Here is a 17,672-nt window from a genome sequence, read left to right as displayed (position 1 = left end):
GGTAGAAGAGAAACCACTGTTTTGAACATTGATGAGGTGAGGATTGGTAGTATAAACAGAGCCCTTGATCAAGCTTGTTATCTACGCACTCTTTTCTTCTTAAAAAGCATAGCTTTCTCACTCCCAATTCTCTGCAACAACCTTTCTCCCTGCCTTGAAATACCTTCAACAAGAAGCATTTCCGTGCAAAACTTCTCATTCTCATCTGCTTTTCTACCGTCACGAACTCACCATGCCGATGAACAACCGTAACCTCTACGTCAACCTCCTCCACATCGGCGCTGCCATGGTCATCCTCTGCCTCTTGGGGATGACCATCATACTCCTGTGTATCGTCTTCACACCCCACCTTCCCTCCTTCGAAGTAACGTCCCTCACTGTGACCCCTTTGCCGATAAACGCCACGGCGCAGCAAAATCAAACGGTCTTCTTCCATTTCGAGGGCCTTATGCAAAACCCTAACTCTGTGCTGGCAGTATGGTACAAGAAGCCGCATCTCGAGCTGTGGTTCAACCAGTTCTCCGTCGCTTCTGTCGCGCTGGAACCGCCGCATCTCTCGAATGGAATCCAGATCAACATCCCGTTCCAAGTTGAGTTCACGGTGGGCAGCCAGAAGGTGCTCGGGGAAGTCGAGGTGCAACGGCGTGCTCATGGTTCGGTCAATTTTGGAATCACTTTGCATGCGTGGATTAAGTACATATTTGGTGGCATAGGTTCCAAGCCTCACTTTTTGTCTTTAAAGTGCTACCCTTTGCAGGTTGCGTTCTCTCCTCAGTACAGCGTCGGGAACGAAAGCGACATCGGAATGTTGGTCGCTCCTAACCAGTGCCATGTAGATTAATTAATATGTGATTTATGTCATACAATCTGCACTGGGTTGTGCTTTGTACATCGTTGTTCTTCAACCTTTTTATAACAATAATGAAGAGAAACAGAAATTTTATGTTTATTTGTGTGCTATTCAATTAATTGTTGATTCTGATACATAGATTTGGGTGCAATTGGAGAATGGGGTATATAAGGAACTGAATTTTGTTGTTGCTGTGTTTCTGCTTTGCCCTGGTCAATTCCTATCATTTCAAAACCCTAAAACTTAAAATTGGGAATTTTGATTGATTATTGTTTACTAAGAAGGATAAAATCTATGTATGTTTGTGTTGTTGTCATACTGGTAGGTATGAATCAGACTTGATGATAGAAAGATTGATTATGTATATTTCCCTCTGTATTTTTGGAATTGATAGCTATGAACTGTTGTATGATATGTTTCTCCACGCATGGAGACACCTTTTAGTCTATAAGACTTTTTTATGCAAATTGCAAAAGGAAAGACTTTTATGACCTACTCGTGAAGTATAGAAAGTAACGAAAATAGGAAAAAAAACATCCGAGATATATAATTGTTGAGTAATCGGAATTTTTTACTAAAGTACTTCAAAATCTATGTATCCATTAATGAAGAATTTATTTCAGTGAAGAGCAGACCGAACATTCTGTGTGCTGTGTAATATATGCTCCCCAAAATCCATCTGGTGGGACACTCGTTCATTTGTGGTGCTTTCTGCCACAGTTTGGCCTATTTGGCTTGATTTTCATACCAGTTGCATCTTGCATAATAACAAAATGTTTTATAAATCTTGTTTTTCCCGTTATTGAATAAGAAACATAGCCATGAGTCTAGCATCAGCATCATTGCTAGTTTATACCGGAGATAGAAAATCATCAATCTATGTATACAAAATGAGGATTAAGAGGTAATTTCTGTAGAGATGTTGAAATGAATCTTGAACTGTTCGATGCAAAACTCATGTTCATGCTTCTTGGTCAATTTTACATGGAAAAATAAGATTTACTAGACATTTGTTAAGATGTGATTACAATTATAAGCACAGTTTGATATCAGAGGCTATCAAATCTCGATGATCTGATTTTTTCCATGTGTCTGTCTCATCATATAAGCCTGTGCCCTTTTCAAACCACCCAAGCAAATATAGTGTAGTGATTAATTTTCAGCACTATTCATATCAACATAAGATTATGTGTCTTGCGAACTTCATGAGCTGTGAACTTCATGAGCTATGAACTTCATATCAACTTAAGAGTAAGCAAATAACATGACTTGAACTATGGTTCACCAATGAACTTCACTGTTATGAAGAGGTTTTTGAAGTAAAATTATAATTTAAAAGAAGAGGGAATCGTGTTGGATATTACGAATTATTATGATGAACCTGTAGGCTGTTGGCTAGTTTGATCAATTGCACTTGTCAAGTAAACGTCTATAAATCGCAAATTTAAGTCTTCATTTTGAATTGCTACAAATTGTTATTTGTAACTAAATGAAAATTCTGAAATGTCAATAGCAACACTAAAATATATATTTGAAAAGCAATGATATTATTCTAGAGACAAACTCTAGAGACTGAAAACAGTATATATATTGGTTCAACCAAATACTAGTCTATGTTTAATTTTCCTTTTACAAACTATAAAAAGTTTCACCAATTAAATAATAATTATAGTTGTCTTTATGACTCACAAAAAGAAATAAATACAAGAAGTTTCATGAAAGTTGAGCAATTTTACAAGTTAGATAAAGAAAATAGATGTGAAAGCAAAGTACAGATCCTGGAAAATGGGATAGGTCAACAGATGCAGGTGTCTAAGACTTTTTGGGTAACCTTAAGATGGTCTCTTTGGGTTAGAGAAAAAGGTTATGAAATACGAATCTCTTCAGTTTCATCTCCAAATCTTGTGTTTAAAACAGATTGAAGTACCCCGAGTGATTTTACATTACAAATTTTTCCTTTCTGATAAAAGAAAAATATTTATTACACATGTTTATTTTTCCTTTCAGAATAACAATGTAAAAAGCAGACCCAGGTGGGTATTGCATTATACTGCATAACAATCAGAAGGAGCAACCAAGCTTCCAGTGCCGTGGTTGCGGGGAGGGAACGCAACCTGCAACGGGTAACACTCAAGCCTCAAAGTTCGAACTCTGGTGCCCAATGCGCCACAAGTCAACCTAAACCGAGCGAGAACCGTGACTCCGAAGGATACCGAACCACCACCGCGCTGCTCAATGATTCCTCTCACGATGCCGTTGGGGAACGGCCTGTGGGCGACTGAGAACCGGGCTCGGACTGGGGTGTCTGTCTGGGCTGCGGTGGAGAACGGGAGCGGTTGGACCGGGATGGCAGAGATGGTGAGGTTGTCGAAAAGGAGCGCGAGGCGGAGGGTCTCGTAGCAGACGGAGAGCGCGAAGTTAGGGTTACTGAGAACGGCGTTAACGTGGAACTTTGCCGTTAACTCGGCGGCAGTGTTGGTGGCGAGGGAGGTGACGATGAGGGATGTTAGTTGGAAGCGCGGGGCGTGGGGTGTGAGGGCCAGCCAGAGAAGCACGGCGAGGAGAGAGATGATGATGAAGTAGATTGCGGCGGAGAGGAGGTGGAGGTTGGAGGAGGTTTTGGTTGTGGCCATGGCTGAGGGTGTAGGGTTAGGAATTGTGAGGTGGTGTTTGGTGTTGGCATGGATATTTGAAAGAAGAAGGAGAAGGAGCGTTACGTTATGCGAACCAGAGTGGACAATGGAGAGTGTTAAGTCTCTGTCTTTAGCGGGAAATGAGGGTGTAGAATTTATAAGTGGAGTAATGGTACACACATGACATTCATTTCGTATATCTGTCATATATATAAAAGAAGTAAAGGATAACATCAATGAGTCTAAAAATATATTATTAATAATAAAATATTAAACATAAAATATTTCATTAAAATATAAATTACAATATTTATTAAGGATGTAATAAAATAATTTGTAAAGTAAGAGTAGTCGCCTATTTATATAAAAAAAATACCTCAATATTCTTTTAAAATAACAACTCTCTTTATTAACATAATAATATATATTAAAATTTTAAATTAAAAATTAAGATAAATACAATTAATATAGTGTTATTTTGGGTTATAATATGAAGTTTCTTTAAACAGGGTTAACATATTACTATTTTACATATAAGGTCCATCAAAAAGAATATTTTTATTCTTAATTTTTTCAATAAATATTTGAAATGAAAAGTTCATGTAACTAATATTTTATATGTATACTTTTCAATTTTCTTATCCCTTTCTAATATTTAATAAAAAAGATTAATTTTTTATTTTTCTAATAAAAATATAATATATTTATCTTTTTAATTGATTCATTCCAAATTGCTTTATATTTTAAATTAAAAAAATTATTTTATTTATAGTATATAAATGTTTAATTTATATTAATATATAAAGAAATTTCCTATACACCATTTATATTCATATTTTATTTTTAATAATATAATTGTTATTAACCATATTTTTAAGAAGTAATCATTATTTTAAAATTTGTTGAATAAAACTGTCACAACTTTTTTTTTCTTTTTTATCATTAGATTTATAAAGATATATTTAATTTTATATATCAATTTAATCCATTTATAAATATTAATAACTTATATTATAATATAAATATTTTAAAAATGTCATGCGGACACATACGTGTTTTCATGTGTTTATGCTAGTAACAAATAATGTATTTGTGTATATGTAATGGTTTAGATGTATTTACAAATTTATTTTCTTTTATATCTATAAAAAACATAATTAACCATATTTTTGTTCTATAACTTATCTTTTTCTGTAAATATAAACTTTTATCATCTTTACTCTCGTAAACATAAACTTAATTTTATCTCTAAATAAATCATAAATATTAGTTATTGTAAAAAAATTGTAAATATATATATATATATATATATATTATAAAAATTAATGAAGTATAATTACTATATATTAAAAGAAGACACATCCTTTAACTCTTTAATTGATAAGTTAATATTTTTACTTGAATAAATTAAGAAATTATTACTTTTATATAATAAATTATTTTATTATAATTGATGTAATGTTTATCATTGAGTATCCCTTTACTATATATTAGTATGGATTAGGTCAGGGACAATACAATGTAGATTCCGAACACGTCCTAAGTATATGCACTTAAACATATTTCGTTTGTACAGTATCTGACTAATATTAGGTGACTTGGTCGATTATATGTCGGTTTAACAGAACCAACACTTTGGTCGACTACCCTGTAGTTATATGATCAAATACTTTTTATTGAAAAATCACTTAATTTATATTGTTACAACAAATCAATTGTATTGTATTCAACAACAATAAGAGTTCGAGCAAGTTAAAGTATATTGACACATCAAGTTAATTGTTAAAGAAAAGATATAGAGTAGACATATTTTCTTAGAAAACTTAAAGACAAACTTTGTGATAACATATAATCTTACTAAGGGACTTTCACCCAAGGTCTTTTATGAACGAGTTGCTCACATGGATGTTTTGTTGTTTAATGAATATTTAACTTAGTGAGAGTTAGTCACTTTTATTTATTTAATGTTCTATGCTTGTATACATACATTTTCTTTTGCACATATTTTGTTTCATAAATATATATTTATATGAGATATTGAGGATTATTATTTTAATTAAAGAGTTTAATTGCTTATTAATTATTAATTTGATTTGGTGTATAATCTAACATTATTTTCTATTTTTATAATATTCTACAAACACGTTAACAAAACCCTATAAGTAGAAAAATCATATAAAAACATAAAAAATTTCAATCTAATTAAACGAGAGATTCTGAATTCAATTCCCTTCATTAATAAATATTTTGAGAGTCTTAAGAACGATGAAAAAGATGACACCTTTGAAACTTTTATGAATTATTTTTCATATTAGAAACCAAACTAGTTAATTAACTGCAATCAAACTAGAATATTAAAAAGAAAGATAGAAAATTGCAAACGAAGTAAAAAAGCAAAAATAATTAAATTTCTAATATCTTTCCACATGGCCCGAACTTTATCGAAACCATCGATCCCCTGATACAAGACAACATTACTAAATGATATTCTATACACAAGTAACTATTCTCTTTCTCCAAATTAATATAAAACACACGAGATTATATTTTTTGTTTTCAACACACTAATGGAATTCTCTACAGTTGCAGTTTCGTGATCATTGACCATCATAAAAAATTGTGAGAAATGTGATCGCAAATTTCCATGGTAGTTGAAGGTGAATTAAAAAAATTACATTGTTAGCAGGAAGAAACTCAATACCGAATTATATTTATTAATCTCACTCTAATTAATCCACCGGTAGTGTTGCAAAAAAGGGTATTTATAGATTATGACCCACTTCAAATATATAGCATGCATGGGACGGGTTTTCCGTTGTTGTCCAATTCTCCAGAAGTGGTATACTATTATCTTGAAACTTCACCTTCAACCCATCACAAATTGCAAGAAGCTCTTCACTCTTCGTGGTAAACGTATGAGACTTAAGAACGATCAAGGAAGACATCCTCAAACTGAAGGTAACGGAGTCTGTACCTCGTTCTTTGACCAAATCATCCATTAGTTTCGGTTCCAATCTGTTCCCTTGGTTGAACAAACCCCTTACGATCACCTCTGTTTGAGACTTCGTATTCAACGAAAGTCCGGGCGCAGCATCAGCCGCAACCACTCCATCCTTGTACGACATGAAAACCTTAAAGTCGGAGAAATAACCGACAAGTTTGTCGTTAGGGTTTTCAATGGAAATTTTGGTGTCAAATTGACCACCTAGGGTTGGTTGGGTTGTAAGGTTTGTAACAGACAAGGAAACAACCTTGTACTCAGGTAGTTGTGGATGTAGCGCCAAAGCTAGAAAGAGGCTCATGAGAAAGGAGATGGTGAGGAGGAGCAAGCAACACATGAAGAAGCTTCTACAGCAGCGAGCACAAGATGAAGAAGATCTTCTTTCGTAGGGGGGAGGGGGACCATAGTAAGGGGCGGGTGCAGGGTAATGGTAACCGGGAGGGTAAGCATTAGGATATGGGTGGGGGTATGCATGAGGATTCGGGTAATACATTGGCGGTGGTGGATGGGTTGGGTATGTGGTGGTTGGTGGAGGTGGTGGGTGGTCCATGGATTTTCCCGAGGGAAAGTTAGTGGAAAGCGGTGATGATTCTCTTTCTTGGCTGGAAGAACCCATATATGTAATCAATTACAGATGATGATGATGATGATGATCAAAAACTTTGACTTTGTTGTTGAAGTTGTATAGTCAGGAATCTGGTTTGATTTGTCCTCTCTCCCAATGAGTGTGATGGTGAGTTAGGGAGAGAGAGAAAGAGGGAGAGGGAAAGAGAGGGTATGTAATGAAGGGAGATATATGAAGTCTCTGTCACCCCAAGGAAGAAACAAGGAGAAAGGTGATGAATCCTAGGATAGACAAAATTAGATTGATAGGAATGTGTGATGATCGTAGGTTTGGTTGTTTCTGTGTTGCAATCTGTCTTAATGTAAAAACCAATAGATAAATGGATTATGTAAAGGAAGCCAAATGTAGTAAATTGTTCATGGTCAAGTAATTTTATGTTGCAAGGCTTTTTAACATGTTATTTCCTACATCAAATCAAGATAAACTCATAAAAGTTCTATGGATGTAAATACATTGTATTTACAGACACGATTTCATTGAAAAAAAAATTAATGTACGTATGACACGATTTTGAAATAAAGTTATGTTGGCCTTTAAAAACTTTTGGATGAGAGAAAAAGTTGTGTGGCCAAAACAGGATTTTAAATTATTATTTATTATGTTGGCCTTTAATTATTATTTATTTTTAAATTTAAATTAAAGTTGTGCAAGAATGCAGACTTCAATGTAATCTAATTACAATAAAATTGTTTCAACCTTATACTATTTCAGTTCAAATCAAATTACACTAAAATCGTGTCATCTCTATACAATTTAAGTTTAAATTAGATTACACTAAAATCATATCAAATTTAAAAAAGAAAAGTAGTTAAAGCGATATTTAGTACACTACTTCTATTTTTTTTTCAGCTACAAATATAAAATTGTGTCACACAAGCACAATTTACCCTCAGAAAATTTTTAAATCTTATCCATTCGATAATTTACAAGTAAAATTACACCAATTTAATGAAAGAAAAACGCTTATTAATTGTACAACACATTTTTTTCTTAAATATGATAATATAATTAATTTTGGTATTTATTCACACTTCACCGTATACTTCATATGCAACTACACAAATACTACTAAAAAAAAAACTAATGTTCGTGGCTTTAAAAATCTTTAATCTATTATGTAATGAACATTACTCAGTGAAATATATCTTTTTCCCTTCGCCATATGAATTAATATATGTTTTCATATTTAATATTAAAATAATTATAATTAATTATAATGATTAAAAATTAACGATTATAAAATATGAGAGATTTAATATTAACTAATATTTTTGTAGGGATTGAAATAGAAGGAGCTATATTTACATAGACTAAAAATATTGAAAATAGATGGAACTATATTTTCATAAAATAAAAATATGCAAAATAGATGGAACTATATTTCAATAGAGTAAAAATATGTTTGAGTATGATGAGAATAAAAAATAATTTATGACCATATATAACTGGAATTAGGAATATTGGTATGATAATTGTAGGGGGGAAACTATACAACTATATAACATAGTTATCCTATTATTCAATCATAAATGGTTATGATAATTTATTATAGTTAACTTAATTCATATCATAATTTAGAATTATATAACAATGTAAAATTATTTTATAATGTAAATCCATATAATCACTAAAGTCTGATCATTATTAGGCAGAGAGATATAAGAAATTGTTATCGGGCTTAGGAAGAGAGAGTCTATTGGGCTCCAAAGGAAGGCGTCATGAGTTTGTAATGGGCTTCAGTAAGACAGTTATGTAAATAAAAAACATAAAAAAGAATTACGAATTTGAAAACAATACTGGTAATGATTACCTTTTATTACTGTGCTTTAATAAAAAAAATAACATGTTTTAAATGTTTTATTTTATTTATATTCATGAGTTATGAATTTATGTTTTACTACGACATGAAATTATGATTGCTATTTTATAGTGTGAATTATGAAATATGGTTATGAATAGTAATTTTGAATTGTGAGTATTGAATTTATGCATTCTATTTAATGTTACTTTTTTCTTAAAAAAAATACGTGTAGCAGATATTCATAACTTTATTTATGCATATTATTTATCAACCAAAAAAACAATTTTTAATTATCTCAACAAATATATCGATAACCGACCAGAGTTTATTTTGGCTAAGGCTAATTTTATATTCCTTTATGTTTTGGAGTTTGGCCCATTAATTTTTACAATTTTTAGTCTAGAATTATTTTATGTTTTTTTTTTTTAAATTGCTCCTTTTAATTTCTTTAACCGAGTTATAAAAGTCTCAATTTAGTATTTTATATAGTTTTTAAAAAGTTCATGTTAATATTTAATACTTTAAATAAAAATTATTGGCAGACATGTCAGTAAACTCCATTAAAATATTAGATATCTTAATTAAAAAATATTTAAAAATATAAAAGATAACATTAAAACAATAAAAAAAAAGGCATATCATATAAAGTAATAAAGTAATACAATAACGTTTAGGTTTAGCCATTTATTTTTATTAGAAATTTGTTGTCTTCTCCCCTACACATACCCAAAAATAAGAGCCCAAACCCTTGCATGAAACCTGCAATAATGCTAGGTCAAAATTCAAAACTTTAGTATCTTAATACCCTAAATCGTTCAATTGATCTACGTTGTTGAAGCACTCTTTCACCTCATCAACATCGATATTGTCCAATGTTGTCGCTGCCTCACCTCGTTCCAACGGTGCAAAATCAACTTCCAAATTGGAACAATAAGGTTCCATGGTCAAGGGCACATTCATCATGTTAAGTTCCACTTCAGCTTCCACATCTATCTTCAATCCAAAGCTTATAACACCCACTTTCATCTGTTCATCAATCTCTTGAATCACATCATCATCCACCACCGGTTGATCTTTCTCCCACCCAGTAGTGTTGAAACTCAAATGCAACATCTTCTTCTCATTCATACTGATGGAGAAAATCCCATGCGTGTCCAATAAATTCTCCGGTTGAATCGGGGAACTCAGTGCTATAGGTATGTCTTCCTTGTACACAATCATGGCCTTCAAGTTCAAAAAGTTTATGAACGTTGAGTTCACCTCGTTGGAGATGGCTAAGTCCACGTTCCACGTCGCTGATAATTCTCCTTGAGAGATTTTGAACGTGGAAACACGCAGAGAATGAATGAAAAACTTTGGTGGGCTGATATGTGACATTTTGCTGATGTTGTGTTCGTTTATGACAACAATTACGAACAGAACAACAACTGCAACCAAACCCACAAATGTTCTAACAATTCTCCAAGGAGTTCCACAGAACTCCTCACAGTTACATGATACCTCGTTCTCATCTTCGTCGTGGGAAACGGGAATTAAGGAGTAAGTGTTAGTTCTATCGACCCTGGATTCACCACCAAGAATTGAAGGTGTCATGTTTGAAGATAGATTAGTGTTTGAGGAAAACTTGGTCTCGTACAGATATTCTGATGAATTGTGCAGTTTACACACACAATTATGTCTGTATTTATAGTATAGATGTCGGAAACGTTGATAGAAAAAAACAACTAGACTGTGCCCTAAGGAAAGGACACAAAGTAGCGTTTTATGGTTGTACATTTGAAAATTTGCCTTGTTCAACACGAGTTGCGTTGTAAGTTGACTTGTTTAGTAAAATATTGTATCTGCTATCTTTTTTTAGACCTAAAAACATTGGGAAATTTAATTAGGTCTATATATGTAAATCCATCATTTAGTTAAAATCAACTTTTCTAAATATAAACTAGACGTTTATGGTATTTCACGGGTGTGCGAAATCCCCTAAGATTATACATACACATAAAAAAGACTAATATTTTTTTACAATTTTTTAAATTAGCAAATAACGTATGTTTAAATTAAATAAAATAAAATAATACCATTATTACTTATCAGTAATACATAAATTAAAATCCCTTATTAAGAATTCACAACACCTAATTAATAGATGAACCCCAAACATAAAGGAAAACATAACATGCACTCCAATTTTGAAATCTCCTCTTAAATTTTAGCTATACATATAAGATTAAAAGTATGGTTAAATAGTGAAGATGAGATTTGTGAGATATTTCAAAGACGGGAGAAAGTCTTGTATATATTCATATCTAGCAATTTGAGCACTAGTGAAAAAAAAATAAAAATCAATGATGATTTATTATGATTGTAATAAAAGGTTAACTTTATTATGATAGATGTAAAGATGGTAACATACTAATTGTTATGCTTTTTACTATTTCATTTTATATATTATTTAAAATCATTTCACTTATTCATTGGAGTTGTAATAGTTTTTCTGTATATTTGTTACAAATTTTAAATGAAGATTCCTAACTTTTGAAGGATACTATTTTTTTACTCACCTTGTCAAAATCAAACACATTCGTCCAACATGGGAATTATTTAACCCCTGCAAATACAATTCAGACCACAATTTCGTATGCCCATGATTATTTTCTTTTTAAAATCCAATTGTTATAATATGTCCCTTAAATACTTTTTACACCAACAATCAATATAAAAACTTTTACTCTACTAACCAATAAAAATTCTTTGTTAAATGACATTTGAGTTCAGTTTGTATAAAAAAAAAGTAAATTAATATCAGTCAATGACAGATAGTGTTTTGAAAAAAAGAAATATGTATATTAGAGACTATATTAATAAAATTCATCATTTTTCTAGGAATTTAAAATTTTAATTATTTTTTATTTAGATAAACCCATTTAAATTTCTTAAAATTTTCAATTTTGAATAGGATAATTTAATTTCATTATTTTAAAAGATTATATGATTAAGAAAATAAATGGGTTAAATATGTTTTATATATTCCTTAACTTTTTAGTAAAAATTGAAATTAGTTTATTTTTACCATTTTGGTCCAATTTAGTTTCTTAATTGTGTGTGTTTAATTATTTAAACTAAATTTTGTTAATTTTATTTGATATTTCAAACATTTTTTATGGTAGCACTTGCATTATTTACATAGTTTGACACATTTTTACTTTAATGATAATTCAAAATCATTTTTGAAACGTCAAATAAATTTAACATAATTTGGTTTAAAAAATTAAACTCATGCATTTCTAAAATTAGAAGGATTAAATTGGACTAAAGTTTTAATTTCATTTTTTTAAATCATATTTAATCAAAAATAAATTGTAGTACATACATTTTAAAATAATATTTAATAATATAAAAAATAAAGATTTAACATTTAGAACTGGTAAGTTTCGTTCTCTAGTTTTAGTGATTTCTGGTTTTGCTGCATGCAAGGAACAATCATGTTTGCATGTGTTCCGCATTCTCTTTCTTCCTTTTCTGATTTCATTTTGGTTCTACGATTAGTCTTCTTTTACTAATCGGTGATTCATAGGTGCTCTTGGGATTTTCTTGAGGTTCAAACAAATTTTCTAGAAGGATAGAAATTATTCGGTTCTGGCTAAGAAGTAATGGAAGCTAGTTAATTTAATTGTGATTTTCTATGTATGAAATTACCATTTGGATGGTTGCATGTGTGTCACTTGAATGTTTGATTGAATTGTGTTGAATTTGTAAATGTTGGAACCTGTGAACTGATTGGAGTTTCTCGGCATAAGTGTTCGGCCTGTTCTTATCTTGAGGAAGTGGGTAGGTGAAAATGAGAGTTTGGAGTTGGAAGTGAATTTGGTCAGTAAGGAGAGTCTCAGAAAGTGTAATTGGATCTGTTAGAACCTTTAAGTCCCTCTAAAATGTGTAAAAAGTAGGAAAATGGATTTTGGGTCATTGAGTTGTTGATTATGCAGAATTTGGAGTGAAACCTGGTATGGGACTCTTTAGAATGATGTTAGGAAGATTTGAGTACCCTTGGATAGGTGTAATTTGGTATATGATTTATGTATGGAAGATTAGAAGTTGGGAAAAATGTTTAGTTTTGGTAAAGTCTAGCATGTTCATCATTCTGTAGAAGTTCTGCAGAATTATGCAGAAAGTTGAGCATGCGTTGTTAACCGCTCGACCATGCGTTGATTGGCCGCTCGGCCATGTTCAGGTACTCGATCATTAACTGGGTTCGGTCCCTTTAGAGTCTTACCCGTTCATGATCGTTCGGTCTTAGGTGGGTAGGTGGTCTCTTAGTAGTGCTCGGTCTTGTACTAGCACTCGGTCTCTTAGTAGTGCTCGATCTTGTTATAGGGTTCTGTCTAACCTTAGTCCTCGGTCTTACATTAGTATTCAGTCTTGCACCATTGTTCGGTCTCGTAATAGTATTCGGTTTAGTCATAGCATTCGGTATCGTAATATTATTCGGTCTTAACTGTGTTTGGCCTCTGATGGACCTTATCTGTTAATGACCGTTCTGTGATATTTTAGTAATCGGTCTTATATTAGTATTCGGTATCAACTCTAAGTGTTCGGCCTAAGCTATAGGTGTTCGACCTAAGCCATAAGTGTTCGGTCTAACTTAGTACTTGACCTAGTGGTAGTATTCGGTCATGTTGTGGTACTCGAAATTCTCTATTTGTCGGTCATTAATAGTGCTCGGCCCTCTCTTCAGCTGTACCTAGTATTGATCGTTCGATCTCGGTCTTGTTCATATGTGTTTGGTGATTTTTGTTCGGCCTATATTTATATTTATTCCGGTGTGCTATTTTAATTAATTGTTCCAATTGCTTTGATGACTTATGTATGCATTATCATAATGGTGTCAAAGTGAAACTATGGTATGATAATTGTAATATAGAGGTGAAAGAGAACTCCAAGGAGGAAGGTCTTAGTGATTTGTTATCAAGGTGGTGGTAAAGTATGAATATGGACAGCGAAATCCACAGTGTTCATCCTGACATTCTAATGATTATCAAGTCTCAAGTAGAGATGGGTAATTGATGTCGTGAGAATAGCAGGAGGCCCTAGTCTAAGGGGGGAGACCTTAGGTGAGGAATAACGGGCTAACCTCGTGTGGCAGTTGATGGGTTTTCAGTTACTACACCCACGAGTGCAAGAACGACCTCAAGCTACATATTCATACAATCTGGATGGTCAAGTTAAGTAGTCAGTCTTTGCCTGAATTAATGTGTTTGGTTCTTGCCTGTTTGAGTAGTCGGTCATTGCATGATTGTAAATGTTTGGTTGTTACATGCTTATGTATTTGTTTTATTTGTAGGATTAGTATGATTAATTAAATTACACTAGCTTACCCTTCTTTTCTGTCTTGTCATGTTTGTTCGTTTGGTTTTTTCTTTGCAATGATCATCCTGTGGATGTGAGTAGAGGGAGAGGAGTTTTCGTCTCGAGCAAGTAATGGAGGGAGAGGATCCATATGTTTAGCATAAGACCGTTCGATCTTGTACATCGTTCCATATTAGCATAGGAATTTTGTAAAGTTTTTAATCTTCTGGTTATTTTAGAGTAACTAAAGTTAACTTTAATTACAGTAACTGTTCTACCTTATTATTATGTGAGGTCTCATTAATATAGTTTCATACTATATATTTTTGGAATGTTACAGTTAAAAATCTCAACTAATTTTAATTGAAATTCGGTAAAGAATTTGAATTTCGTTATAGGGGTACCTAGAATTTTTTTAATTTTTATTTTTCACATTTTTTTGTTTTTAATTTTTTTAAATATTTTTTACTTATTTTAGTTAAATAAAATATATTTTAAAATATTGAAATATTTATATACATTAAATTCTATTAAAATATTAAATTAAACTAAGTATTTATCAAATTTTAAATAAAAAAACAAAATTTTAAAAGAATGTTAAACGGATTTGAAAATCCGTTAACACTTTTTATTTTTTTAATTTTTACTTTTCGTACTTTTTGTTATTAATTTTTTAAAATGTGTTTTTTACTTATTAATATGATTTAAAATATTAAATATTAATATATATTAAATTATATTAAGATATTAAATTAAATTAATTTTGTATTCAATATAAATTTAAAATTAAAAATTAAAAAAATATGTTAAACGAATTTCAAAATACACTTTTATGACTTTTTAACTTTTATTTTTGTATTTTTTGTTTTTAATTTTTTTTACATATTTTTATTTGTTTCAATTTAAATAATATATTTTGAAATATTAAAATATATTAAATTATGTTAAAATATATATTAAAATATATTAAATATTTATTAAATTTTAAATTAAAAAAATGTTAAATGAATTTAGAAATCCATTGAAGCCATTGGGCCCAACAGTTGGTTTGGTTTTAAGCCCATTGAAGGCATTGAGCCCAATGTGCACTCGTCCTCCCCACGAATCCCTTGACTCCCGTTTCTTTCCTACACAGTGACAGTCTCACAGAGACAGCATCAACTCTTGTCTCTGTGAGAGTAGGGCTGCAAAGTGAAAATGCATTCAGTGGGGTATCGAGCGAACGCGTTGCTGACCTTTGCCGTCACCATTCTTGCTCTTATGTGCGGCATGGCCTCTCTCTCCGACAACTTCAATTCTCCCTTTCCCTCTGCCCAAGTCCAGGTCTTTTCTCTCTTTCCATTTCCATTTCTGCTTTATGGATCCATTCCCATTCCCTTTACTCACTCTCTCTATGTAGGTCTTGAACATCAACTGGTTTCAAAAACAGCCCAACGCCAATGACGAGGTCACTTTTTCATCTTTCTTTTCAATCAATCTCTACCGTTTTTACAATCTAGGTCATCTTTATTCGTCATTTAATCTCATCTGGAAGCCTTTGTATTTTTTCAGATCAGCATGACATTGAACATATCAGCAGATTTGCAGTCCCTTTTTACATGGAACACAAAACAGGTTCTTCCCTTTAATTTTTATTTTTCATTCTAAGTGTTTTGTCTTTACTCCATTTGCCTCTCTAAAGTAGAAGGGTGTTCTTGATTGGAGGAGCAAGAATGAAAATTGATAATGTTTTCATGTATTGTCATATTATCAACTTTGTCTTTGTTTTGGTTGAATTTATTCTGGAAAGGTTACCCGTCTCAGTGAGAGCTTTTAGAGAAAGTGAAACATTATTTCTTCAACTTGATCCTTTCGAAATGAGTGTTTGTTTTCTTTTCTATGCCTCCCAGTATAATGCGTGTCTTAATGTTTAAATTGTCTTGCCTATTATTATATCATGTTTAATTTCATGATTTATATCTATTCTTGCCCGTTCTTTCTTCTGTGGAAACCTTTGTTCTGCTTTATTTTTCTTACTTTCTGACAAGTTATTATTCTAAATATTTTGGAAGCTATAATTTCAGGTCTGTCCATGAACTTGGTTTTGTTTCATTTTGTATGGTTGCAGGTTTTTGTTTTTCTTGCTGCCGAGTATGAAACTCCTAAGCATTCCTTGAATCAGGTATGAGCTGATTTGTTTGTTTATATCTGCATTTGAAATATAACTATTTCTAGTATAAGTTTTCCAGTTCCTTTTTATAGCGGAAAAAAAAGAAAGAGGCCATAATAATGGTGCTAGATTTTGTTTATACTATTCATGTCACTCAGATAGCTTGCGTGCTGTTTATCTCCCTTCTTGGGTATATGTTGTGTCATGAATGTTGCTTAGGTTCTTGAATTCCATTTTACAGATATCTCTATGGGATGGTATCATACCCTCTAAAGAGCATGCCAAGTTTTGGATTCATACATCAAATAAGTACCGCTTCATTGACCAGGTACACAAATCTAAGCATGTTTTATGACTAATATATGATTTGCTTCAGATTTCTTTAAGCCTTAATTTTTTAATTTTTTTAATGTTCAGGGAAGCAATTTGCGCGGCAAAGAATATAACCTGACTGTTCATTGGCATGTTATGCCTAAGACTGGCAAAATGTTTGCAGATAAAATAGTCATGCCGGGTTTCAGATTGCCAGAGGAATATAGATGATGTCTTGTAATGTTAATTCTCTAGCTGTAACTCTAACCTTTTCTATGTCGGTTAGTTCAAAGAAACTAGAATCATGGAGATTGTGTCTTGGAAAGTTAAATCAATAGCGTTTGAATGAATACCTAAACATTAGAAGTTTGATTTTAGTCTTCAATTGTCTCTTGAGAAAAAGGATATATATGTAGTGTTTGCTTGGAACTTTTGAAAGTGACTAAGGATCAATTAGAAGCGAAACACTCTGCCTTGAGGAAGAAAATAATAGCTTTATTGAGGTAGTTTTTTCATAGCAGTTGAAAATTTATATTAAGCTTCACAACTTTTGAAAACGAAAGCATACAGACATAAACATCATTTCACTTGGTAATCATTGTTATAAAATTACTTGCATCCAAAATTAATATTAACGTTACTTGATAATCTGAATTCCCGAAATTTTGTTAAATGATTTTGATTTGGCCGGTTGATCCATGAAATCATGTAGCAGTCATGGACAATAAATTTAAGGATTAAATAATTTTTTAGTTTTCTAATTTGTCTCGAAATTCAATGGGATTCTAAGTTTTTGTTTGTTCAATTTAGTTCTCCAGTTTTTCAAAATCATTCAATTTGGTCCTAGTTAGTGATGATATGATAATCATTAACTGGAGGGTGAGTAGGATTGAATATGTGGTAGGGTTTTGTCAATGTGAATGTGAAGGGTTCTTCAACGTAGATGTGAAGAGTTCTTAAG

General features: G+C 31.8%; 3 protein-coding genes across 3 annotated transcripts; 1 reads left to right on the top strand and 2 right to left on the bottom strand.

Annotated features, from left to right (window-relative positions):
- Positions 1 to 2,895: 2,895 nt before the first annotated feature.
- On the bottom strand, positions 2,896 to 3,483 carry LOC108324397 (uncharacterized). The gene has a single exon (XM_017557344.1). It carries the CDS (start codon positions 3,481 to 3,483, stop codon positions 2,896 to 2,898), a length of 588 nt encoding a protein of 195 aa, XP_017412833.1.
- Positions 3,484 to 6,245: 2,762 nt separating this feature from the next.
- On the bottom strand, positions 6,246 to 7,100 carry LOC108324396 (NDR1/HIN1-like protein 13). The gene has a single exon (XM_017557343.1). The coding sequence runs from the start codon at positions 7,098 to 7,100 to the stop codon at positions 6,246 to 6,248; it is 855 nt and encodes a 284-aa protein (XP_017412832.1).
- An 8,249-nt stretch (positions 7,101 to 15,349) lies between these two features.
- On the top strand, positions 15,350 to 17,113 carry LOC108325327 (signal peptidase complex subunit 3B). Its single transcript, XM_017558385.2, has 6 exons — positions 15,350 to 15,573; positions 15,650 to 15,697; positions 15,802 to 15,864; positions 16,358 to 16,411; positions 16,641 to 16,727; positions 16,817 to 17,113. Exons 1-6 carry the CDS (start codon positions 15,448 to 15,450, stop codon positions 16,940 to 16,942), a joined length of 504 nt encoding a protein of 167 aa, XP_017413874.1. The 5' UTR covers positions 15,350 to 15,447; the 3' UTR covers positions 16,943 to 17,113.
- Positions 17,114 to 17,672: the final 559 nt, after the last annotated feature.

This window comes from Vigna angularis, chromosome 3 (assembly GCF_016808095.1).
Source record: "Vigna angularis cultivar LongXiaoDou No.4 chromosome 3, ASM1680809v1, whole genome shotgun sequence".
NCBI lineage: Eukaryota > Viridiplantae > Streptophyta > Magnoliopsida > Fabales > Fabaceae > Vigna > Vigna angularis.
The sequence above is the reverse complement of the archived record's forward strand: the minus strand, read 5'-3'. Positions and strand labels throughout refer to the sequence as shown.

Bases quoted from the DNA above. Each gene is read 5' to 3' on its own strand.
- LOC108324397 (XM_017557344.1), bottom strand. From the start codon at position 3,483: ATGGCCACAACCAAAACCTCCTCCAACCTCCACCTCCTCTCCGCCGCA.
- LOC108324396 (XM_017557343.1), bottom strand. From the start codon at position 7,100: ATGGGTTCTTCCAGCCAAGAAAGAGAATCATCACCGCTTTCCACTAAC.
- LOC108325327 (XM_017558385.2), top strand. From the start codon at position 15,448: ATGCATTCAGTGGGGTATCGAGCGAACGCGTTGCTGACCTTTGCCGTC. The intron at 15,574-15,649 runs GTCTTTTCTCTC...CTCTCTATGTAG, and splicing joins TTCCCTCTGCCCAAGTCCAG to GTCTTGAACATCAACTGGTT. The intron at 16,728-16,816 runs GTACACAAATCT...TTTAATGTTCAG, and splicing joins AGTACCGCTTCATTGACCAG to GGAAGCAATTTGCGCGGCAA.